We start from the raw sequence: 26976 nt of genomic DNA on the forward strand, positions 1-26976 counted from the left end.
TACTCAGGGCAACAGCCCAAGGCTCCAGTGTGCCAAAACTATCTCACTCTGCCCCTAAGGATTAAGGCTGTAAGGCAGTTCAGCCCCCGCCTTTAGGCTGCTCAGTCAGTAGGTTACTTTGACCTGCCCAATCCTTGTTCTGAGACCCTGAGGGTGGAGCTTGCCGGGGCAGTTCTTTTACAATGGCTTCCTGCGCCCAGCTCAGTGGCTCAGTCTGGGGCCCCAGACAATGCCCAAAGTTCTCCACACTCCTGCTCAAGCTCTCCCCAAGGCAGTTCAACTGAGTGCCAAGTCCAAGAACACCGAAACAGTTCACAGGTAAGGCCTTTCCAGTTTGCAGTCTCAGTGCTGCTTGTACTTACGGTTGCTGGCGTGATTAGGTCGATCGAACACACGCAACCACTTGCCAGTTTTCCACTGTTTTTGACCTCCTCTTGGGGTCCAGAAGTCCCTTGCTGGCTCCCTGTATCCTCAAAGGGATGATTATAGGCAGATCCCACCGGCCAAAGATGCCTGGAGTCTTGTCTCCCCAGACTCGCTGTTCCCAGTTGCAGGGAAGCTGTTACTTGGCTGCCATCTTTCCACCCTTGCAATTCTATATGTTATATTTTAATTATTAAAATTAATTTTTATTGGTGGTTCCCATAGCTCAGTGGGTAGGGCGCCAGCCACAGACACAGAGGCTGGCAGGTTTGAACCTGGCCCAGGCCAGCTAAAACATCAATAATAACTGCAACAACAACAACAACAACAACAAAAAATAGCTGGGCATTATGGTGGGGGCCTGTAGTCCCAGCTACTTAGGAGACTAAGGCAAGAGAATCACTTAAGCCCAAGACTTTGAGGTTGTTGTGAGCTGTGATACCATGCCACTCTACCCAGGGCAATAGCTTGAGACTCTGTCTCAAAAAAAAAAATAATTTTTATTTTATACATTATATCTATCAACCATTTCCTTGTCCCAATACCTTTTATTGAAAAATCTATTCTTCCTTGGGCGGTGCCTGTGGCTCAGCGGGTAGGGCGCCGGTCCCATATGCCGGAGGTGGCGGGTTCAAACCCAGCCCCGGCCAAATTAAAAAAAAAAAAAAAAAAAAAAGAAAAATCTATTCTTCCATAAACATTTGAAATACTATCTTTATCATTTACAAAATTCTTTGATGTACGGTCCTCACATCTGTTTTAGGACTTTTCTTTTTCTTGAGACAGAGTCTCACTTTGTTGCCCATTCTATAGTGCTGTGGCATCATTGTAGCTTACAGCAACCTCAAAATCTTGAGTTCAACTAATTTTTTTATTTTTAGTAGAGATGGGGTCTCACTCTTGCTCAGTCTGGTCTCAATCTCCTGAGCTCAGGTGATCCCCCAACCTTGGCCTCCTTGAGTGCTAGGATTACAGGCATGAACCCCTGCTCCTGGCCGGTTTTAGGAATTTCTACTCAGTCAAGAAGAATACAGTACTACTGTGCCTAGCAGGTCTCCTGGGGGGAAATTAGGAAATAGAACTTGGTCATGGTTTATTGCCTCTTCCACCCAACCCTTCCCTGCCAGTAAGTTTTAGGTACCCCCAAAGAAAGTACACTCTAATATCTACTTTTATTTGCAGAACACAAGCCTGATAAATACCAAGAAAAAACTGGAGGCTGACATAGCTCAGTGCCAGGCAGAGGTGGAGAACTCAATCCAGGAGTCTAGGAATGCAGAAGAGAAGGCTAAGAAGGCCATCACGGATGTGAGCCCAGTTCTTCCTTTTCAGAGATGGTGTTGGGAGCTGAGAGAGGGGCCTCCAAGCCAGGGCGTGGCAAGCGGGTCTCATCTGCTTGTGCCTACCGTCACTTAATGGTGGCTTCAAAGACAGATATAATGAGGTGCCAGCTCAGCCGAGGCAGAGTGGGAAGGGGTGCTGTGAGTAACCAGCAGTGCCAGGCCTGGGAAAGGCAGGGGAGGCTCAGGACACGCAGTAGTGACCTTAGCATCCTCCGTAGGCTCTGGCGGGTGGGGATGAGCAGTCAGCTCACTGATGCATCCTGTGAACTTAACCAGGCCGCCATGATGGCCGAGGAGCTGAAGAAGGAGCAGGACACCAGCGCCCACCTGGAGCGGATGAAGAAGAACCTGGAGCAGACGGTGAAGGACCTGCAGCACCGTCTGGACGAGGCCGAGCAGCTGGCGCTGAAGGGTGGGAAGAAGCAGATCCAGAAACTGGAGAACCGGGTAGGGCAATCTGGGAGAACTTCCACTCTCAGAGTGACAGCGGGTCAGCCACCCCAGGCACTGCCACAATCCAGAAATGTCGGGGGGTAGGTGGGAAAGCAGCCACTGATGGAGTAGAGTGCAGGCTGATGCCAGGACCACCCACGAAACCCACCACGAGCCAAATTTCCTGTTTCTTTCTCTTTTCCCCAGCACACTCACTTATGCCTCCTTGAGTGGAGTGTCCTGATGTTTTTTAATGTTCACATTCTGTTTTCTATGTCTATTCGTATCTAAACACATAAATGGAGAAAGATATACTTTACAGTCATGAAGATTACAAGTTTTGGTGTAGTTTACAGTTTGAACCAAGCTTCACTTGGATTAGCCGTGGCCCATCCTGTGTAAAATCTATAGTTCCCTTTGCCCCCCACTCTCAGCTTTCCTTCCCTCCAGTTCTGGTCTCCACGCAGCCTGCAGTGCTGGTCCAGCTGCGTCCCTCACTCCATCCCAGAAGGAGGATGGGGGCACTTCCTCCTCAGGGAAGTTCAGCCCCCACACCTGGACGGTCCTGCTTTTTCTTCATCTGGAAGCAGATTGTGTAGTTGTTGTTCAGTTTCTTTCCCAATTGTTCCCTTTTTTCCCCCGTCCCCCTCGCTTTTCCCTTTAGACCTGTGATGGGTTATTGCAATCATTTTTTTAAATGGGCTGAGTTATCATCGCCATTTTGGAGGAAGGCTTTGTGGAGGAGGCTGTTAGAATGTCTCTGTTGTCCCAGAGAGACAGGAAATGAAAGAGTAGGGGGAAGGACGATGGATGGGGGGTGGGGTGGGGGGAGGAAGAGATGGAGATGACTTTTCCCAGAAGGAAAACCTGCCAGTACTGCCATTCTTCACGCAGCCTCACCAAGCACAGGTCTCTTTAAATGCAAAAGAACTTTTTTCCACTAAAAACAAAAAGGCCATAGAGACATGTGAATAAAAGTAAACATCAGGGAAGTTAGAGCTTCCCCCACCAAATACTTTTAATGTTTATTTTCAATTATTCCCAGTCCTATTCCATTAAAATGAGCTTAGGCCAATCTTCCCATGGATCTCTCTGTAGGGGAAGGATGAGGTCTCATGCCAGCCTCTTGATTCTTTGATTCCTGGGGTGGCAGGGAGCCCTTGGCTACCCTCCACCTTGCAGGGTGAGTGAGGCAGCTTGACTGCCCCCCCATCCCCAGCTGTCTGGTTATCTGAGTTCCATAAACCCTACAGAAGCTTTGAGCACTTTCCTAAGAATACTAATGTTTTATAGAACCCAATGGAAGCCAGTTTCTAGGGTACACAAGGTGGCAGGTAGAGGTGTTTTTAGAACAGTGCCCAGAGTAAACCTGCTCCTCTAGTAGCTTTCAACATTAACCAACCGAGTCTCTAAGGCCAGAGTGACCCCTTTCTGGGGCCACCAGGATTCAAAGTGGAGTGGGGCCTATGGCTTGCTGCCCTCAACCCCCACTTGGATCTCCCTGGACTGTGGAGTTAGAACCACAGCTGGTGACGTGCACCCTCAGTGCCTGACCTGGCTCTCAAGACTTCCAGAAAGATAGGAGCAACTAAGAAACTAATAGCACCTATGTGTGCTTCCTAGTTCTAAAAGTATTTTTACATCTAATCCAATGCCCACATTTGAGGTAGGCTGGGCAGGAGTCATCACCTCTACCCTAAAGGCTCAGTGACGGCAGTTGACTTGCTTGGGGTCTATCAGGTGGGCCTGGACTACTGTGACTGCTCCTGTCCCAAGTTTCCTCATGATCCCTGCTGCCTTACTTTGCCAGGAATCAGGGCCATGACAAATGGTCATACAGGTGTCACCTGCAGGAACAAGTTGAGGCTGAAGTCCAGTCTGTGCTGCCCTTGCTGCCAAACCGCATGGCTCCACAGTAAGAGGCATCTCTGCAAAGCCTGGCTCAGTAGCCAAGCTGTGTGCACCAAGGGGCTGCCTGCCCAGAGTATCTTGTTTAATTTTCACAAAGCCACTGCAGATACTGATGGCGGCCCTGTGAATTAAATGTAGCTCTGAGAGGCCCTAAGAAGAGGCATCGTTACAAAATATAATTAGGGGATCTTGCGTTCACCCTAAAATTACTGGCCTGTGAATCCATGAGAGAAGTGTGGGAGAGTGGACTCAAATTCTGCATCCTCCTTGCTCCCCTCCAGGTGCGAGAGTTGGAAAGTGAGCTGGATGCTGAACAGAAAAGGGGAGCTGAAGCTCTGAAAGGGGCCCACAAATACGAACGCAAAGTCAAGGAAATGACTTACCAGGTAGAGGTCTCAGAAGCCTTGGCAAATGCTGTGTGGACCAAGCCCCACTGCAAGCAGCGTGGGGCTTGAGTTTGCAGGCCCCTCCCACAGATGCTCTGTTTGCAGGCTGAGGAGGACCGCAAAAACATCCTTCGGCTCCAGGACCTGGTAGACAAGCTGCAGGCCAAAGTGAAGTCTTACAAGAGGCAGGCAGAGGAGGCGGTGAGCACAGGAGGTCCCTAGGAGCACCCACACTGGCCTGGGTGTTCCCACTGGGCCTGAGTTGGAGCAGGTTGCTGAGTAGTGGGGTCCACTGAGTCTCAGGCCTGAGTTTGCATTTGCAGGCTATAGACACAGGGACATGGACACCTGACTCCTCCCTCCCCTAGACTGTGTTAAGCCTTCCCCACCTCTGCCATGTCTGTGCCCTCTTGCCTCCTCCCTCAGCCCAACACCCCACCCCGCACCCTATCTGCACCCTGACCCTCTCAGCCCACCCTGCTGACCTCAGACCACTGCTCTCCCAGACCCCAGCCTGCCCTCCCTGCCCTCCCCGCCCCCACTGCCACACTCCATGCTTTTTGATCCATCCCTTGATCAAACAAGCAAGATCAACAGTAAAGACCCAGAAGGGGTTGAAACCAGCATTTCCCAAAGTATCTTCTAGGAACACTTGATGTGAGAAATGTTAATAGCAGGAAGCTTGTACCAGGGTAGGGGACGGCTCTTTTTCTATGGGAAAGAAACAGTTAGGGAAACTCTGGGTAAAACTAAACTGGTTGCTTTACTTCAAGGATTTCTCAGACTTGATATGTAATATATAATCAACTTTCCAAAGTGGAAGAAGCACTCTAGGATGTAACATTTCCCACACTTAAGTAACTTTGGAACCTTCTTATTACAAGCAGAGCATCTCACAGGACTAGCACTCTGAGGAACAAAATGAGGGGCCCTTCCCTGGCCAAGTGACTGAGCATATGGCTTCTCCCATAGCCCATTTTCCTCCCTGTCCAGAAAGCTGGTTGGTTCTGTCCTCACCTCAGGAAAGCTGGGTCAATTCAGGGAGCAATTTGTGCACATGGGATCGGTACAAGCCTGGCATAATCATGAGAGGGTGCCCTCCTTAGGAACCCTTGAAATAACCTCAAATAGACCAGTATAGTGGCCTGCCCCCAGACAGGGGAAGAGCACAGAATAGAGGGTTTGGCCACTGGGAGAATTCTGGACCTGGGTCTCCTCCAAAGAGCTCTAGGGGAGATATGGCATACAGCAGGGGAGTCGGGGGGCACAAGGTGGGTCCGGAGGGGCAGCAGCACCTGTAAGGTGATCCAGGCAGTGTACACAGTCCGGGCTGAGATCCTGGCCCCCACACTCTGGAGAACTGAGCTGGCTCCTCACTGCTATCAGAGAATCCAAGACCCACATTGTCCAGGTTCTCCAGCTCCCCAGAGGCCTTCAGGGACTCTTCAGGCACCTCAAGTTCAGACTAAGGGCTCCATAGTTGATACTCCTTTCACCTTCCCCTGAAGGAGGAGCAGGCTAACACGCAGCTGTCCAGATGCCGGAGAGTCCAGCATGAGTTGGAGGAGGCTGCAGAGAGGGCGGATATTGCTGAGTCCCAAGTCAACAAGCTGAGGGCCAAGAGCAGAGATGTGGGGGGCCAGGTAAGAGCAGGTACCTGAGTGTGGGAGCCAGGTAAGGCTGACAAACTGAGCATGGGGTCCAGTTGAGAATGGGTATCTAACCATGGGGGGCCAGGTAAGAGTGGGTAACTGAGTTTGGGGGCCAGGTAAGAGCAGGTGCCTGAGTGTGGGGGGCCAGGTAAAAGTGGGTATCTCAATGTAGAGGGCCAGGTAAGAGTGGGTTTCTGAGTTTGGGCAGCCAGATGAGAGCAGGTACCTTAGTGTGGCTTCTCCCCAGGGAGTTCCAAGTCCCAGGGTGGGGACACCATGTCACCTTGGACAGGCCTGGAAGGTGCCTGTTGGTCCCTTCTCTCCTGCTGCCACTCATTCACTCACAGATGCGGCTAACTTAGCCAAGATTCCTGCGGTGAATCAGCACGAGGCATAGGGAGACAGTTTCTGTTTCCCTGTCCCTCCCTGCACTAGAGCTGCTGCCCAAGCAGCCATGCCTTTCTGGGGATTTGTCCTTTCTCTGGCATCTTGATAAGTTTTTTTTACAATGTGCAAAAGGAAACAATGCCATTCCTTAATATTCTTCTGAAGTTCTGGACTTTCCAGTCCCCCATTTAGTTTGACTCACCTCTGTGTACGACCCTTTTCTCCCACAGAAGATGGAAGAATGAGGCCCTCCTGATGTTATTTCTGGGGACACCTCTAGGAGAGTGGAGAGAAGATGTGTGAGAAATAAATTCTGCTAATCCTCAGGTTGCTGGCTCTGTGTTTCTTATCATGGTTTTATCCTCTCCTGTGAAGCAGATGTTTAGATTCTTGCATGCTCTATTGTAAATAGAAACCAAGGAATGGTGGAGCCTCCTTAACCCACGTAGAAAAGATTAAAATCCAACCCAACCACCACCTTCCATAAGCATATAAAAACGAAGACCCTGTTTCACCCCACACCTGTTAGAATAGCTATTATCAGAAAGACAACAGATAATAAGTGTTGGTGAGGATGCGGAGAAAAGGAAATCTTTGTGTGCTGTTGGTGATGATGTAAATTGGTGCAGCCGTTATGGAAAACAGTATGGCGGTTCCTCAAAAATAAAAATAGAGCAATCCTGCTACTGGACATACATGTACAAAGGAGATGAATGAATTCAGGATCTTGAGGAGATCTCTGCATTCCCATGTTCATTGCAGCATTAGTCACAATGAACAAGATGTTAAAATGAGCTAGATGGCCATTGACAGGTAAATGGATAAGGAAAATGTGTATATACACAGTGGAATACCATTCAGCCTTTAATAATAATCCACAAACCCTGCCACTTGTGACAACACAGATGAAGCTGGAGGATGTTATGCAAAGTGAAATAAGCCAGGCACAGAAAGACAAATACTGCAGCATCTCACTTTATGTGGAATGTAAAATGGTCCAACTCTTAGAAGCGGAGAGGAGAATGGCAGTTGCCAGGGGCTGGGAGTTGGGGGAATTGGGGAGATGTTGGTCAAAGGGCACAAAGTTTCAGTTATACAAGGTGAATAGACAGTGCAGGGACTATAATAATGTATACATATATTAAAACAAGTTGTACACTTTACATGTTTAGAATGTTTATTTGTCAATTATATCTCAGCAAAGCTGACAACGACGCTCAGTCAAGAGAGGAAGGAAGGAGGGAGGTAGGGCAAAGAAGAGAAGAGGAGAAAAGAGAAGACTCTTTCAGATAACGGTAGCACGTTTCCATCCTAGAAATTCGTAATTCTTATAAATTCACTTCCCCATTTTCCCCTGAAATTACAGATAGAGACGCTGGGGCCCAGATAGTTTAAGAACTCTGACAATAGTTGTCTAAGGAAGAATGGAAACTAAACCCTGGAGATCCCAGACTCCCAGGCCACTAAGCAACTCTGCTTTTCCATCCTGTCCCTTTTAGAGGCTGTGTCCTATAATTCTCTGATGCCCATCCACAGTTGCCCATAACATCTAAACAGGTGGTAGATATGTCAGACCCATTCATTCCATGGAAGACAGGTTGGGAAACACTACACGGGAGCCCAGGTATCACCTTGCTCCTCCTTCCAGCTAGGGTAACTCCTTTCTGCCTGCAAGGACCCTCCTCAAGGTGGCCAGAGGCAAAAGAGAGCCCTTAACTTTCAAAGTCAAGGTGAGGCTGACTACAGGCACATCCTCTCTCTCCACCAAAAAAGAAGGTACTGTGAGTTGCGGGTCTCCCTCTCAGACCTTATTGGATCCCACTGATTGTGATATGTTGATTTGCTTACCCTGAAGGACACAGTAAGATGGGATAAGGACCATTGTGGATAGAGTAGAAGCCAAGACTAAATGTGAGCCTCACTGGCCATTTAATAGCTATAGCAGTGTGGCCTTAAGTTGGTCACACATGTTCTCGGAAGCTGAGTTTCCTCATTTGTCAAACTGACCTGTGTGGTCAGGAGCACAGGCTTTGGACCCCGGCAAACCTGGACAGAATCCCAGTGCGGTCACATAGCAACTGTGTGGCCTGGGCCAGTTTATATTCCCTTCTTAGTGTTGATTTCCTTATTCTGTAAGGTGGCAATAACAATGAAAATCATAACTTGGCGGGAGAGATGAGGGAGCTGTGGCGAGGGTACAAGATTTCTTGTTGGGATAATGAAAATGATTTAAAATCAATTGTGAGATGGATGTACAACTCTGAATATATTAAAAAATCGTTGGCTTTTACACTTTAAATGAATTCATTCTATGGTATGTGGATGATATCTCAATAAAACTATTTAAAAAATTCACATATCCATTGCCTGTTGGTAAGTAATGCCTGTACACCAGGCATTGAGATAAACACTGTATTCTCTATCATTTTAGGTCATCCCTTCTCTTCAGCCTTCTCAATCCTCCTTTCCATCTCATCAACAGCTCACACCAATGCCTTTGACACAATGGGTTTGGAAGTTGAGGACTGGTAACAGTGATGATGTCAGAAAATTATTCTAATGTTACCTCCCTCTAATTCCACCATCAACACCACCACCATCACCATCACCTTCACCACCAGTACTATCATCATTATCATCTTTACCACCGTCACCATCATCATCACCACTTTCACCATCATCATCACAATCATTACCATCATCCCACCATCATTACCATCGTTGCTGAAAACAGTCCATTAGAAATGATCATTTCAATCTCTGCATCATTACAGTCAAGGAATCTGAGGCCAGGAGGGAGAAACTAAATTCTCAAAGTCCTCCACACCAGCCCCTCATCCAGCACCCCTGCCACCCCCATCACCCTCCCAATAAGAGCAATAATACTATTTCAAATACACAGAACAACTCTGTATGATGCTGAGTGTTCACGTGCCCATTTTTCTATTTTCCATTCTAAATTTGTCAAGAGATTGAGTAGGTATTAGTGACCTCATTTCTGAATGTCTTGAAGACAAGTTATGACATGTCCAGTGTTTTGAGAAGGAGATGAGATTGCAGCTGTTCAGACTCCCTGTACAGCACACAGAATCATACAGTGGTGTGTCTTCTCTCCGCACGGTCATGTGCTGTGTAGTGATCAGAGCCCTGGGTCATACCCTGCCAGCATCGCAATCCTACCCTACCATTCATAAGATTTATGACTTTAGGCAAGTTAGTTCATGACTTTAAGCCTCAGTTTACTCGCATATAAAATAGGGTGTAACTATTTTATAGGGTGTTTGGAGAAGTAAGAAGTGTGCTTAGCCTAGAGCCAGGCACATCGCGAGCACTCTGATAACCTGTTATCACGGTGAGGAGGGTTAAGGCAAAGCCCCAGAGGGCCACTGGGACAGAGATGCTAATGGACAACAAGACAGAGATGCTAATGGACAACAGTCTTGGGCTTTGGCTGTGTCTCCAAAGGGTTTCCTCTGGTTTGAGGAGTTAACACATCATGCAGTTAGGGTTTATAAAAAAGATTCCTACGGAATCACTCCTCCTTGACACCCCAACAAAACCAGATCTAGATACCATCTTCTCAAGTACTCTTCAATTCAACTGTGGGTCCCTACGAGGCAGCCACCCCAAATATCTTTGCACTTACCTAGCCCCCATAGCGAGCTCTTGGCCCCCAGATCTCTGTGTTAGAAGCGAGACAACATTCCGATACCCTTCACAGTGTGTGGCAGTGTCTTAGACGTACTTGATCAGAATGTTCATGATTGAATGAAAGAATGAATGTGAATGAATGAAGGAATGAGAGTCTTTCATACCGAGACACCAGATATCCCTTGGTGAGAATTAAATAGCTGAAGATAAATATTGTTTTTTTCTTTTCTGGAGACTGGAAGAAAAAGAAGGACATCAAGATAAGACTCATGTGCTGAGTTTTCTTCCTCAGCATCTACCTGTCAAGTTCCAGCCGGCCACTGAGCTGAGTACCTCTGGACCCTCCGACTCTCTTGAAAATGAAGAGGGAGGCAGAGGGGACCTTGCCTTGGGTCTTCTACACTCTGAGATAAGGAGTACACAAGATGAAAACAATAAAGCTTGGATTCCTGTCCTGGTACATTCATATTTTCCAGAGGGCCTTGGGCAAATCAAGAAATGTTTCTGAGCTCAACATGAGGCTGAACATCCTGGCATGACCTACCTACACAATGGGGTTGTTAAAGGTTTCCAGGTGATGCTGTGGAAAAAATTTCCTCAACTAGGCAGCACTGCCCCAGTTGAAGGGTGTGGTGTTGCTGGTGTTTTTCTAACAATGCTGGTAATAGTAATCCGCTATTACTGTTGTTGTTGTTGTTGCTATTGTTGTTCAGCAGTAAAAACTTGCCTCCAAACCTGGAGTTTGAGCTCTAGGGTCCCAGAGAGCAGAACCTACGCGGCAGAAAGCCCCCTTGAAAACAGAGCTCTGCTGCCACCTCCTGGCCATGGAAAGGGATGCTTCCCATTATACACATGACCTGGAGATTAAACTCATAAAATCTCGGATTAGATTTCAGAGTCAAAAGTGGCATGATCATTTGGTCCAGAGCCCTGGTTTTGTAGATAAGAGAATTCAAATTAGTGATAGGATCTGGTGACCCTCCAGGATACAGTGCCGAAGTCAGGCATCCCAGATGTCTTGGCTTCCAGACCAGGGTTTTCCCTATTGAATATCTGTAAAAAAAAAAAAAGGACTAGATGTCAAGATGGAGGTCTAAGACTGGCTGGGCAGAGAGAAAGGGGTCCCTAGAGGTAGCCCTGGCAGCAGAAAGTGGGGCCAGTTCCAAAGAGCCGCTCCACAGACCTCGTGTTCCTCATCCCAGGAACTTCTGCCAGCCTAGAAGAGAAGCCTGGCAGCCTTACCCCCCCATGGCAGCGGTGAGTTACCAGACCTTGAATGTGTCTGAGATGAAGGAAGCTTGTAGCAGTTCCAAGTTCTTGGTCCTTTCCCTAGACCCAAGACAAAGGATCAGCAAGATATTCAAGATCGGGAGTGTGGCATTCGACTTTCGAGGTCTTTTCCACCTTTCTCCACCGTGCTCAGTGGCCCCCAACAGTTGACAACAGTAGGTTCTCTTCCCTTCTGGTTTCTGGGTAGGTCTAGCCGGTAGGGAGCTAGGATAGAAGATCAGAAGGAAGAAGGAGATTGAGATCACTATTTATTTCCTGTGTCCTCCCTGCAGTTAAATGTCCCTGTGAAGCGCCCCAGCCCCCCAGCCCTTCTGTCCCCAGGCTCTGATAAATAGCTCCCCTTATGCTCTGCTTGCACCACCTCCAGGCCTAGAGAGGGCAGTAGAGCCCCTGAGCTATCAGGCCTGGAATTCCACTCTTAAGAGCCAATTATAAAATTTTCAGGAATTTTGAGAGCCAATTGTTAAACACAGACATTACTAAAAATTAAATTATATAAACATAATTAAATGAATTTTACACTAGAAAAGATATTACATATTCAAAACTTATAACTTCTCAATTGTTTACTACATTTCATTATTATCTATAATCTCTTCAGGTCATCTATAATTATTAAATACGTGTGGCAGAAATACTATCTAATTGTGTGCTATTTGCATCTCTTCCCATCTCTGCATTCAGTGGTATTATATTGCTAGCTTGGAATTGGCCATGGTGGGAATATTTACACCACAGAAATTGGCAAACACTACAAAGCAGGATGTTTTTGTTCCTTTGTTAAACATTTACCGGCATACCACTGAGTGCATCCAGTAAAATCCAAGAAAAACCCAAACTGCAAATTTGTATATAAAGGAATTGGAGTGTGTAAGGTCATCCCTGCCCTTCCCACCAATCCTTCCTAGTAAACTTAAACAGGGAAGAAAATTGAGAAATCTTCTCAGGACTGGCATTTACTGGCATAGTGTGGGGAAGGGAGGGAAGGCAGAAAAGAAAGTATCCAAGTCTCAACTCTGCAGATTTCAAACGCATTCATCTGTAACAGAAAGTCGGCTACAAGTGTCTCAGAAAAAAAAAAAAAAAATAGGGCTGCGCCTGTGGCTCAGTCGGTAGGGCGCCGGCCCCATATACTGAGGGTGGCGGGTTCAAACCCGACCCCGGCTGAACTGCAACCAAAAAATAGCTGGGCATTGTGGCGGGTGCCTGTAGTCACAGCTACTTGGGAGGTTGAGGCAAGAGAATCGCTTAAGCCCAGGAGTTGGAGGTTGCTGTGAGCTGTGTGATACCACGGCACTCTACCAAGGGCCATAAAGTGAGACTCTGTCTCTACAAAAAAAAAAAAAAGAAAAAAAATATATATATATAAGTTCACCTAAATAAAAATTCCAACAGTAGTCAATCTTCAAGCTGACATGATCCATGATTCATGATTGGATCTAGGTTTTTAGTTGATTTCTTATTTCTCTCTTTCTTCCCATCTCTCAAGTTTGCTTCCTCTAAATTAACTTTATTCCCAAGAAGCCTGCACCTTTGTGTTGACAAATGGCCAGGCTTCTTTTCTATACCTTAAAATCTTATGCTAGCAGCCTAAAGAAAGTTCCAGCAAAAACCCCAGGGCTGATTCTCATTGGCTGTAATTGCCCAGGGTGGTCCTGTGCCCCTGGTTAGGAGGTGGTAGGCGGCTGTAGAGGTTTGCTCAGCCAGAGCTGAGTCACGGGGCTAAGCTTTGAAGCTTTGGATGGGACTAACCCCGCCTAGACACAATGAACTGAGAGTCAGGAGGGGTGTACCTTACCCTCCTTCCAGGTCCAGTTCCTATTCGCAGAAGAAATAGTGTGGAAAGAAACCACCAATGTCCTTTACGAGGGCTTCCTAGCATGGTGGCTGTGGATGATGCTGAGTCTGTTTCTCACTGTTAAACTTGAGCTGACCATGCCTTCCCCTCAGGATCATTGTGTGGGCATAAGCATACGATGGCTGTAAAACCCCTCCCACAAAGTAGGCTCTCTGAGAATGCCAGTTGGCATTTCTCTTTCTTCTTTACTTATCCTCACTTTTTTCTTCCCATCAAAGAGACAGTATTGCTAAGATTCTGAGATGCAGAGTCTAAGGTTCTAACCAGTTGGTGCTCAGGCCCAGCGGACACTTTTCCTCTTTCAACTACTGCTAAGAACTAACTTTTCATACCCACACCCACCTCCATGACCTGAATTCCATGCAAGCCCCTCCCTGCCGACAGGAGGAGGAAGAGACCTTTGCTCAGAGCTGCTGCCCCCTGAGTCAGGAAGAAGAGATCTGAGTGGAGCCAGACAAAACATCTGGACCCCAGATCAGGACATGGATGGGATCCTGACCCAGGGCTGCCACAGAGGGCTGGTTTCATGGCCGCTGCTCCTGACAACTCATCCACTTAACAGTGAATTGACTGCAAGCCCACAGCATGCCAGGAGCTCTTCCAGGCTTTCGAAACACAGCAGTAAAATAAATAACAAAAATTCAAAGTGCTTTCCTCTCAAAGATACCCCAGTTCATCTCCTGCATCAACTGTTGAGCTGAGAGGCTCCTGGCTCTCACCTGCCCCACTTGCTCTCTCCCATCCCTCTGCAAACTCCCAGTACTTTGCCTCTGAGCCCTTTGTAATCATTTCCTCCCCAGAGTCTCCACCACGGAACTGTCAAGTCAGTGAGGGCCAGCACTCTCTTCACCATGTCAGTATCCTCTAGCTGTCATCACATAGCACAGGAAAACACACAAAAATAATGAACTCCACTCAGCAAGACACCACCACACGTCGACACAAACACAGCTGTGAGGCAGTGACATCCCAAGGTTATGAATCTTACCTAGCTGCTTGTACAGTGCTGCCAACATTAGCTCAAGGTGACAAGTTTGTGAACTTAATTGTCAGGCCTTCGTATGATGACAGCTCTGATGGCCATGCCAGAAAAAGAGTTCTAAAATTGCTTTGAAGGTTAGACTAGGTGCTGGCATCTGTGCATAGCTTCCCAAGGGGAGGACTTCGAAGGTGATTGTGGTGATTTTCAGCAATGAAGTACGTGCCACTTCTTCTAGGTTGAATTCACGAACTTAAGAAGTCTAAGTTCATAGATGTATACTGATCATAGCCATGGAAAAATGTATGAATGTACCAGAAAAGCCCACATTTAGGTGAATGAAATGGAATTTCTAATCTCCTTGAGTCTTCATTTCTCTGTAAAGCTGTGTATAATTTTTTTAAGCTGTCTGCCTGTATGTTTGATGCCCTCGAGGTGAGGCAAATTATTTACTAATGTGATAGGCAAGTCCTTGCCAAGGTGTTCAGGAATGAGACTGGCTCAGTCCCTCTGGTCCTTCTCAGAAAATGCATTTTACAGGAATTTCTGAAAATGAAGCCTTGGCTCTGCCCTGGCTTTGGAGAGCAAGATTAGCTCTGCGCAGTTTGGAGATAGGGGCAGGGAGATGTTGGCACAGTGAGGAAGGGCAATCTTCTAGGGAGAGTGAGACAAAAGTGTCTTGATCTGGTCAGAAATCCCTTCTCCTGAGCAGAAAAAGGATGCCTCTCGCCATTCTCTGCTGTCCTCCCTGTCCTCCAAGTGTCCCAGGGAGCATTAAGGATGAGTGCAGGATGGAAAATGCAATTACTAGGGTTGAACCGAGGTGACTCTGGACAGGGCAGGCAGGAGTCCCTTGAGAGGGAGCAGGAGAGCAGAAGGTGCCCCAGGGCAAGGGCCTGGGTGAGGCAGGTGCACACTGCACTGCCCAGCTCTGGGGTGATTTCCTTCCTCCCACAGCAAGAGCTTCCCAGAAACATGAGCCATCTGAAAATCCCCCAGGGCTGGAGCCAGCCCAGGAAATGCTGAGGAAACAGTCCAAATGCTGGGGTCAGGGTAGCAGGGGAGATCAGGAAAAGAGAGAAGAGGAGACACCCGTCGGGGCGCAGTGGACAGCATTATGGGGCAGCCTGTTGGGGGTGGGGACAGGTTGCAGAGCTGGAAACCGTGGGGCAGTTGAGGTAACTAGTCATATTCAGTTACCCTGGGGAGGAAGCTGGGGGATGGGAACATTATATTGAGGTAAATACCCATGAGGAAAGAGCTAGAACATGTTCTGCATGGCTTTAATTTGAAGAGCCTAAATGTGGCCCACAGCCCTGCAGCAGCCATCTCCTCTGGATGCTTCACGAAACAGACTGTCAGGCCCCTCTCAGGTATAGTGAAGCCAAAGGTGAACCCTTAACAAGACCCCCAAGGTTTGTGGGTACATTCAGCTTAAGAAGCACAGAGCTGGATTCAGTGTCCAGTCCAGTTCTCCGAACCGTTTGTTAATGGTCTCCCCCAGGGATATGTACAGAATTCGAGAATGTCTGGAACCTTTCAAAACAATGTGATGCTGGGTTGACATCCAAGTTCATGGTGAGGGTACCCATCCCACCGAGTAGAATGCATCTTCCGTGTCCGGAACTGGTTACCCCTGACAGGTGCATGTGGACTGGGGGTGGGGGTGATAGATATGCTTCACCACAAGCAGACTAAGCAGCTGTGCTCAGATCAGTGGTTCTCACACTTCAGCACGTCTCACTATCACCAGGAGGATTTGTTAAACTGCAGACTGCTAAGCCTACTCCCGGAGTTTCTGATTGACTACTTCTGGGGTAAGACCTGACAACGTGCATTTCTAATAAGCTCCTAGGTAGTCCTGATGCTGCTTGTGCTATGACCACAGAGTGAGAACCACTGCTCAAGTTGGAAGGCAGGTCCAGACCCGTGGGTAATTGTTACAGGACCCAGATTCTAGCTTAACATAATGTTCTAACAGCCAACTATGTTGATTGCAATTAACATAGTTAATTAGCCATAAAATTGAGTGATCTCATTGTTTATAAAAATGCTTTAACATCCTTAGCTCCCTAACCTTGTGAGATAAATTGTTATTATTCCCATTTTAGAGATGAGGAAACTGACTTGTCCAGGGGCAAATGGCAAAACAGGTTGCCCAGTGGTTCAAACAGAGCCCAAGGAACCTCCCTTTACATGATTCTCAAGGGATTCCGGCAAGGAGTGGGACCTTGGTTCCCATGGCTTTAAGGCCCTTCTCTCCTTGAAGAAATTGAAACCTCTTTTTCCACGAATTCCATCCAGCCACTTCACTGGAGCTGATGTGGATTCACCATTGTATCATGAAATGTCTCAATGATTAGAATATCTGCCTGACTCGGTGAAGCAACGTTTTCCCAATGACCAATGCTTGATGTTACAAATTTATACCTAGGTAAAATACCCATTCAAAGTGACAAATACAAGGGTGTATTTCAAAATAACTAAGAGTAAATTTTAAATGTCTTACCATAAAAAATAAGTGAGATCATGGTGATGTAATCAGTTTGATTTAAGCATTCCACACTGTATATCAAATCATCACACTGTAGCCCATAAATGGATACAATTATGATTTTAATTAAAAATTAATAAAAAAGTGAAAAAATATAGCCATAGATTTTAATGTAGCCAATTATGAAAAGTTGAGTGATATGGTTTTGGATCTCACATTACAACTGATCGTTTAAGAAAATACCAATTTCCAAATTCTGGAGTATAATCAAAGAATATCCATTATTATCTGAAGCCATTAAGATATTCCTCCTTTTCTAACTACATATCTGTGTGAAACTGAATCCTCTTCAGCTCCTTTAGCCAAAACAATAAAAAAACAAACAAACTTACTGTGCTAGATTCAATACAGAAGCAGGCATGAGAATCAGCTATCTTCTATTAAGTCAGAAATTAAAAAGATTTGCAAAAGTGTAAGACAATACCACTCCTCTCTCTCATTTTTTTGTTACTGTTTTCGAAAATACAGTTTTTTTCACAAGATTTAGTATTTATGTAAATTGGAATGCATTAATTATTGCTATTTTTAGTGAATTAGTATTATTTTTACATTCTTCTGTTTTATTTTCTAGCATGGTAAATTTCAGTAGGTAGAAGCCATAGGGACAAAATGTCTTTGGAGTTCTCAACCATTTTTAAGAGTATAAAGGGCTCCAAAGACCAAAACTTTCAAAAACTGACAGAACTTTAGCTGAACCTTGAAAAAGCTGGCTGTGGCCAGAGCCTTGGAAAAGAATGTAGGTAGCTCCTTTTACTTCTCTGCCAGAACCACTTCCACCCACCCCAGTGAGGCAAACATCCCCAGTGTAGGGAAGGGGAAAAGGAAACCTCCCACTTCCTTTCCTGGAATGTGCCCTGGGCAGCCTCCCTAGAGCATTGAGAAGTGTCACATCCTGCCCTCCTGAACAGAATGTCTGTGGAAGTTTCCCCATCACTGAAGGTGCTGAGAATGTCTGCACCAGTAGGAAAAAGAGAGGGATCCGGGGGAGGCCCCTGGAATTAATTAAAGAGCAAGGAGAAGGGCTTATTGCACCTTCACTGCTATGATGCCCTGCTCCCGGCCAGCACCTCCACTAACAGCTTTGCAGTGAATGTGAATTAGCCGCTCTTCTGGGTCGCTGGAACTCTGTACTTAAGCTTTTTATCACCCCCTATGTTCTCTCTCTCCTTCAAAAAGCAAGCACATGGGGGCACACTGCCCCACCCTATGATATATTCTCCAAGTTTGCAAAGTCTAGTTACCTGCCCAGCCTAAAGAAAGGGTGGCACAAATGGTCTGCTGTGTCACTTTTGCTTTCAGCAGGACAGAGCCCAGAGAGGACAGCTGCATCTGTGCCCTACTCATTGCTATAAATGGCTGGTGTCATCCAGGAGAGGGTCGTCAGGGCCTCTGGAAAAGAAGCAGTGCAGTAAAGATGGCTGTAATGACCTTGAGTCAGGATTACTGTTTCTTGGTTTTAAACACACACGTGAGTGAAATGTTTAAGGAAGAAATAATTCCAACCTTACTCAAACTTCTCCAGCTTTACTTGCCCCAGTTCAATCTTGATATCAAAACAAAAATTATAGGTGCATTTCAGGTGGTAACATGGATACACAGAAGTCTAATCACTATTAGCAAACTGAATTCAACAATATATAAAAAAGCTAATAGGCTCAGCACCTGTGGCTCAAGCGGCTAAGGCGCCAGCCACATACACCTGAGCTGGTGGGTTCGAATACAGCCCAGGCCCGCCAAACAACAATGACAGCTGCAACAAAAAAATAGCCAGGCGTTGTGGCAGGCACCTGTAGTCCCAGCTACTTGGGAGGCAGAGGCAGGAGAATCACTTGAGCCCAGGAGTTGGAGGTTGCTGTGAGCTGTGATGCCACGGCACTCTACCCAGGACGACAGCCTGAGGTTCTGTCTCAAAAAAAAAGCTAATATATCCTGATAGAAGGTTGGGTTTACTCCAGGATTATAAGTTTGATTTAACATTAGAAAATCAATTAGTGTTAATACACTACACAAACAGATTAAAGGAGAAAAGGTGTATGATCATGTCAATAGATGCAGAAAAAAATAAAAATTTTAAATAATAATCAAAATAAAATTTAACAGCTATTGATGTTATTTTAAACGTACAAGGAATAAAAGGGAAATTCCATAATCTGACAAAGAGTCTCTGTAAAAATCTCACAAAAACATCGGATTTAATGGTGTGATGTTGGAAGCTTTTCCTGTGAGATCAGGAATAAGACACGGATGCCAGTCATCATGATTACTTTTCATCAAGATATTAGAAGCCCTACCTAATACAATACAGCAGGAAAAGGAAAAGAAAATACAAGGATTAGAAACAAAAAAACAAAGTCTTCATTATTTTTTCATTGTATGCCTAGGAATTTCCAAAGAATCAATATAGGATACATTAAAATGATTAAAAGAGTTTAGGAGGATAGCTGTTTTTGAAAATCAAAATACACTAAATGCAATGAGATATACTAGATTGGCTCCTGGAACAACAACAACAAAGACATTAGTGCAAAAACTGGTGAAATTCAAGTTAAGTCTGGCATTTACCTGTTAGTGATGTACCAGTGTTGATCCCCTAGTTTTGACAAATGTGCCATGGTTACATAAGACATTAACATTGGTGAATCTTGGGTTATGCAATCTGTGCAACTTTTCTATGAATCTAAAATTATTCCCAAGTAAAAAGTTTATTTATCAAATTTTTTATTTTTATTTATTTATTTATTGAGACAGAGTCTCACTTTGTCGCCCTTTTTTTTTTTAACTTTTCTTTTACTTTCTTTACTTTGTTGCCCTTGGTTGAGTGCTGTGCATCATAGCTCACAGCAACCTCAAACTCTTGGACTCAGGCAATTTTCTTGTCTCAGCCTCCTAAGTAGCTGGGAATACAGGTGCCCACCACAATGCCTGGATATTTTTAGAAACAGGGTCTCAATCTTGCTCAGGCTAGTGTTGAACCTGGGAACTGAGGCAATCCATCTGCCTTGGCCTCTCAGAGTGCCAGGATTACAGGTATGAGCCACCGTGCCCTGTTCATTTATCAAAATTTTTAAAAATCAAAACACACAGCCAGGCACAGTGGTTCCCACCTGCAATCCTAGCACTCTGGGAAGCTGAGGCAGAGTATCATTTGAGGTCAAGACCAGACTGAGCGAGAGCAAGACCCTGTCACTACAAAAAACTAGAAAAATTAGCCTGCACCTGTAGTCCCAGCTAATTGGGAAGCTGAGGCAAAAGGACCTCTTAAACCCAAGAATTCAAGGTTGCAGTGGGCTATGATGATGCCACAGCACTGTAGCCCTGGTGTCAGAGCAAGACTCTGTCTAAAAAAATTTTTAAAAATCAAAATACAAAGATAAATTGCACTTCTGTGTACCAGCATCAAACAGGTTAAAAATTATTTTTTTAAACTATGGTATTTATAACAGAATAAAAAGATCAAGTTCCTAGCAGTAAATCAAACAATCACGCACAAGAGATCTAAGAGAAAATTACAAAACACTCTCATTAAGAGCTATGTAATTAAAAGACCTAACACTATACCATGGTCATCGATTAGAAGACTCAGTAGCATACATGTACCACTTCTTCCCAAAGTGATTTATAGATCCAGTGAAATACAAATTTAAAAAATCCCTACAGACATTTCTTCCTTCCTCTCTCTCTCTCCTATTTTCCATCCTTCTATTACCCTATCTCTTAACTGCTTTTCTGTCTTTTTTTTAACTCTTTCTTTTTGTATATAAAAAGATAATTCTAGGGGCGGCACCTGTGGCTCAGTCGGAAGGGCTCCGGTCCCATATACCGAGGGTGGCAGGTTCAAACCCGGCCCCGGCTGAACTGCAAACCAAAAAATAGCTGGGCGTTGTGGCAGGCACCTGTAGTCCCAGCCACTCGGTAGGCTGAGGCAAGAGGATCCCTTGGGCCCAGGAGTTGGAGGTTGCTGTGAGCTGTGTGATGCCACGGCACTCTACTGAGGGCCATAAAGTGAGACTCTATCTCTACAAAAAAAAAAAAAAAAAAAGATAATTCTAGATTTTATAAGGAAATGCAAAAGATCAAGAATAACTAAGATGTTCTCAAAGAAGACCAAGATAGAATTGTTTGCTGTACAACAGAGGACTCATGGGGCACTGGGAAGATCATCTCTTTTAGGAAAAAACAGCATAATCCCAAGAAATAGTATGTTACAGAAAATATGTTAGGCACTGCTCTGAATCTTCTTGTGTATGTCCTCATTCAATCCTCACGACATTCTGACATGACAGAGACATCCCTACCCCACCAACTACATCAGAAAACTGAAGTATGGAGTCCAAGTAACATGGCCAAAAAGCTAGTGACAGACCCACAATTTGCACCTACATTGTCTGAGTCCCTGATTTAACACAATGGTATGTTTAAGAACATAGGTGAACTTACTGGTGAGATGAGACATAATGGTTTTTGATTTATTTGTTGAGAAAAAAAGGAAACACAATTAGAAACTAAAATTTGAGTTTCTTTTCAAATATGAAGCAAACTGAGGCACAGCGTGATTTTGATGCCGTCTAAGGAAAGAGCCTCCATCTGACTTTGACACTTAGGAATTTTCCACCAAATGCCACAGATGTAGTAAGATGAGATTATATTTCCTCTTGTCATGGGTTGAATTGTGTTGGAATCAGATGGAATCTGATGGAACGATGTGTTGGAGTCCTGATCCTCAATACCTGAGAATATGACCTTTTTTAGAGACCGGGTCCCTACAAGGGTAATTAAGTGAATGTTAAATTAATCAGTATTATTGGGATGGGCCCTAATCCAATATGACTAATATCCCAATGAAAAGGGGAAACTTGGACACAGAGAGCTGTATGCAGATATAATGTCCTAGCAAGGTTGGACTTAGGCTTCAGTAGCCAGAAGCTCAGGAGAGAGGCCTGAACAGATCCTTCTCTATAGCCTGCCCTAGGGAAAGATGACCCTGCCAGCACCTTGATTGTGGACTGGTGGAGTGAGACATTTCTGTTGTTTGAGTAATACAGTTTGTCGTACATTGTTAGTACAGCCCTACCAAGCTAGTGTATTTCCCTACCGGTCTGATCACACTGCTTGGTTCAGCAAGAAAAATAATTAGGTAATGCCTTTTGCTAGTTTTTGCTTCTTTGAGTCGATACACAGGCAAAGACAGCTTAATTTCATTCCTGTGAATTTTCAAAGACTTCAAATAACTAAAAAAATCAGGAAATACAACAAGGTTGCAAATCTCAAACTTTCTGATCTCAAAACTCACTACAAAGCAGCAGTAATCAAAACAGTATGGTACTGACATAAAATGGCAAACACACCAGTGAAGTAGACTAGAGAGCCCAGAAATAAACTGTTGTATACCTGTCAATGATTTTCAACAAAGTTATCAAGATCATTCAATGGGAGACACGATTAATTTTTCAACAGGTAGTGCTAGGAAAACTAGATATCAACATGCAAAAGAATGAAATTGTACCACTAACCTCATACCATTTACAAAAATTAACTCAAAGTAGACTATAAACCAAAAATACAAGACCTAAAACTAAAAAGTCTTCAGAAGAACACATAGGGGAAAAGCTTCATGACCTTTGATTTGGCAATGATTTCTTGGATATAATACTAAAAACCCAGGTAACAAAAGGAAAAATAGAAAAATAGGATTACATAAAAATAAATACGTTTATGTATCCTGGAATATAATCAACCTAGTGAAAAAGCAATCTACAGAATGGGACAAAATATTTTCAAATCATATATCTGCTAAGGGGTTAATATCTAGAATATAGAAACAACACCTATAACTTCACAACAAAAATAAAATAAATAACCTGATTTTAACATGGGCAAAGGATTCAAATCGACATTTCTTCAAAGAATATATACCAATGGCCAATAAGCATATGAAAAAGGTTCAATATCACTCACCATCCGGGAAATGCCAATCAAAGCCACAATGATATACCATCTTACACCCATCGTAATGGCAAACATAAAAGAAAAACAGAAAATAACAAATGTTGGCAAGGACATGGGAAAATTGGAATCTTTGTGCATTGTTGGTGAGAACGTAGAATGGGGTAGCTTCTATAGAAAGAAGTATGGTGGTTCCTCAAAAAATCAAAAATAGAATTACCATATGATTCAGCAATTTCACTTCTGGTTATATACAAAAGACTTGAATGCAGAATCTTGAAGAGATGCATGTACACTCATATTCATAGCAGCATCATTCACAGTAGTCAAGAGGTAAAAGCGACCTACATGTCCACTAAAGGATAAATGAACAAGCAAAATATGGTACATGGTGTGTCTATCTATTCAACAAAATATTGTTCAACCTTTAAGAGGAAGTAAATTCTTCAATATGCTGCAACATGAACGAAACTTGAAGGCATTTTGCTAAGTGAAATGAGATGATATGATCCCACTTGTGTGGATATTTAGAGTAGTCAAAGTCATAGAGACAAAAAATAGTATTGGTTGCCAGGGACTAGGAGGAGGAGGAAATGGGGAGTTGTTGTTTAACAAGTACAAAGCTTCCATTTTACAAGATAAAAAGAGTAATGGAGATGAATAGTTATGATGTCTACACAAAAAAGAAAATACTTAATACTGAACCGTACACTTAAAAATGGTTATAACAGGAGGGTGGAGCAAGGTGGCAGCCGAGTAACAGCTTCCCTGCAACTGGGCACGGTGAGTCTGGGGAGATAAGACTCCAGGCATCTCTGGCTGGTGGGATCTGCCAATAATCATCCCTTTGAGGATACAGGGAGTCAGCAAGGGACTTCGGGACCCCATGAGGACGACAAAAACAGTGGAAAACTGGCAAGTGGTTGCATGTGTTCAATCAACCTAATCCCTCTGGCAGCCATAAGTACAAGCAGCAGTGAGACTGCAAACCAGAAAGGCCTTACCTGTGAACTGTTTCGGTGTTTTTGGACTTGGCACTCAGTTGAACTGCCTTGGGGAGAGCTTGAGCAGGAGTGCGGAGAACTTTGGGCATTGTCTAGGGCCCCAGACTGAGCCGCTGAGCCAGACAGAGCTAATAGTGTTCAGCTGTGGGCTGCAGGGAGCCATTGTGAGAGAACTGCCCCAGCAAGCTCCGCCCTCAGGGTTGCAAAGCAAGAATCGGGCAGGAGCTAGTAACCTAGTGCCTGAGGAGCCTAAAGAGGAGGATTGAGCTGCCTTACAGCCTTAACCCTCAGGGGCAGAGTGAGACCAGTTTGGGCACACTGGAGCTTTGGGCTTTTGCCCTGGGTAGAGTGCCATGGCATCACAGCTCATAGCAACCTCAAACTCCTGGGCTTGGCGCCACCCAAACCTCCATAAAAGCTGCGCCGAGACCCATGACCCGTGACTCGCACCCGCTGGACCTCCACATGCCCTGACCAGGAAGTGCAGAAGCCGCGCAACCCTGCGTCCTCCCTCCTGTACCCTCCCTGCCTCTACACCAGCCCACTCATCTGGCCAGGGACTCTGGTAGCCACGTGCCCTCCGGAGCCCTCCCTGCCTCTGCGCAGAGCCCTTCTCCTGGCCAGAGACTGCTACAGCCTTGGGTTCTCTGTGACAAAGTCACTGGGCACCAGGCACTTCCAGAACTGTGCACACCACCTCCCAACCTGTTGTTGGATCCGGGTGTGTCACACTCCAGAGCTGCTTCCACAACCAGAACTCCCTGGCTGGGGCTGCCCCAGAGGAACTACACAGGGTCACTCACTACAAACATCCAGCAAAAATAGAGTGATCCCACTGGGATCTAATCTTGAAGAGACACCTCCCCAACTCTGAGGATGGCCAGAGGCAACGGTGAAAAACAATCATGAGGTGAAATCAACAGAAAAACTCTGGCAATATGAATAATCACAGTAGATCAACTCCCCCAAGGATCAATGAGGCAGACACAGCACAAGAATCCCATGCACAACAAATAGCTGAGATGTCAGAAATCGAATTCAGAATCTGGATAGCAAATAAGATCGAATTAGAATTCCAAGCAGTAACCCAAAAGATATCTCAAGAATTCAACGAATTCAAAGACCAAATGACCAAAGATTTTTGACACATTGAGACAAGAAGTTGCAGCCCTCAAAGATCAGAGAAACACAGTAGAATCCCTCAGTAACAGAATGGAGTAAGCAGAAGAAAGGATTTCTGACATTGAAGACATAGCCTTCAAACGCTCCCAAACTCTCAAAGAGGAAGAGAAATGGAGGGCAAAAACAGGTCACTCTCTCAGAGAGCTCTGGGATAATTTGAAGAAAACCAATATTCACCTTATAGGGATCCCCAAAAGTGACAAAGTGGCTTCACAAGGCACAGAGTCTCTTCTCCTTGAGATTATGAAGGAGAACTTTCCAGACATGCCAAGGGATTCTGAAATTCAGATAGCAGACAGTTTAAGAACTCCAGCATGACTCAACCCAAATAAGATATCCCCAAGACACATCATAATCAATTTCACTAAAGTTAATATGAAGGAGAAAATTTTGAAAGCAGCCAGACGAAAGAAAACCATCACCTACAAGGGTAAGAATATTAGAATAACTGCAGATCTCTCTGCTGAAACCTTTCAAGCTAGAAGAGGATGGTCATCAAGTTTTAATCTCCTAAAACAAAATAACTTTCAACCCAGGTTCCTGTACCCAGCTAAACTGAGCTTCATTTATAATGGAGAAATTAAATACTTCAATGACATTCACATGTTGAAGAAATTTGCCATAACTAAACCAGCTCTCCAGGATATTCTCAGACCTATCCTCCATAAAGACCAGTGTAATCCTCCACCACAAAAGTAAACTCATCCAGAAAATTTTGTTCAAATTTCAACTTCCACAGTCGCAAAAGGATTAAAAATATCCACTGGACTCTCAAAAGGCTTATCAATATTCTCAATTAATGTGAATGGTTTAAATTGTCCTCTAAAGAGGCACAGGTTGGCTGACTGGATACAAAAACTCAAGCCGGATATCTGCTGCATACAAGAATCACATTGTACATTAAAAGACAAATATAGACTCAAGGTGAAGGGATGGTCATCTATATTCCAGGTAAATGCAAAGAAGAAAAAAGCAGGTATTGCAATCCTACTCACAGATGCAATAGGCTTTAAAGGATAAGGATGGACACTTCATATTTGTTAAAGGTAATACTCAATATGATGAGATTTCAATTATTAATATTTATGCACCCAACTAGAACGCACCTCAATTTATAAAGGAAACTCTAACAGACAAGAGCAACTTGATTTCCTCCAGTTCCATAGTAGTTGGAGATTTTAACACCCCTTTAGCAGTGCTGGATAGATCCTCCAAAAAGAAGCTAAACAAAGAAATTTTAGATTTAAATTTAACCATTCAACATCTGGACTTAACACACATCTACAGAACAGTTCATCCCAACAAAACTGAATACACATTCTTCTCATCAGCCCACAGAACATACTCCAAAATCAACCACATCCTAGGCCACAAATCTAACCTCAGCAAATTTTTAAAAAATTGAAATTATTCCTTGCATCTTCTCAGACCATCATGGAATAAAAGTTGAACTCAATAACAACAGGAACCTGCATACCCATACAAAAACATGGAAGCTAAACAACCTTATGCTGAAGGATAGATGGGTTATAGATGAGATTAAGAAGGAAATCACCAAATTTTTGGAACAAAACAACAATCAAGACACGAATTACCAGAACCTCTGGGATACTGCAAAGGCAGTCCTAAGAGGGAAATTTATAGCACTGCAAGCCTTCCTCAAGAAAACGGAAAGAGAGGAAGTTAATAACTTAATGGGACATCTCAAGCAACTGGAGAAGGAAGAACACTCCAACCCCAAACCCAGCAGAAAAAAAGAAATAACCAAAATCAGAGCAGAACTAAATGAAATTGAAAACAAAAGAATTATACAACAGATCAATAAATCCAAAAATTGGTTTTTTGAAAAGTTCAATAAAATAGATAAACTTTTGGCCAACCTAACAAGAAAAAAAGAGTAAAATCTCTAATTTCCTCAATCAGAAATGGTAACAATGAAATAACAACAGACCCCTCAGAAATTCAAAAAATCCTTAACAAA

General features: G+C 44.5%; 1 protein-coding gene across 2 annotated transcripts in view; it reads left to right on the plus strand.

Moving 5' to 3' along the window:
• The window catches only part of LOC128570448 (myosin-13), a 69649-nt gene extending 62790 nt beyond the window's left edge, over window positions 1–6859 (plus strand). Inside the window, exons 36-41 of one of the 2 annotated variants that reach the window (XM_053569603.1) lie at window positions 1606–1731; window positions 2043–2213; window positions 4391–4495; window positions 4601–4696; window positions 6004–6138; window positions 6765–6854. In XM_053569603.1, coding sequence (XP_053425578.1) covers window positions 1606–1731; window positions 2043–2213; window positions 4391–4495; window positions 4601–4696; window positions 6004–6138; window positions 6765–6779 — 648 coding nt within the window. In that variant the 3' untranslated portion in view covers window positions 6780–6854. Of the gene's footprint in view, window positions 1–1605; window positions 1732–2042; window positions 2214–4390; window positions 4496–4600; window positions 4697–6003; window positions 6139–6764 lie in introns of both variants that reach the window. The other variant, XM_053569602.1, reaches the window with a different exon arrangement.
• The last annotated feature ends 20117 nt before the right edge of the window (window positions 6860–26976 follow it).

The sequence above is a fragment of the Nycticebus coucang genome, chromosome 18 (assembly GCF_027406575.1).
Source record: "Nycticebus coucang isolate mNycCou1 chromosome 18, mNycCou1.pri, whole genome shotgun sequence".
In the NCBI taxonomy this organism is placed as follows: Eukaryota; Metazoa; Chordata; class Mammalia; order Primates; family Lorisidae; genus Nycticebus; species Nycticebus coucang.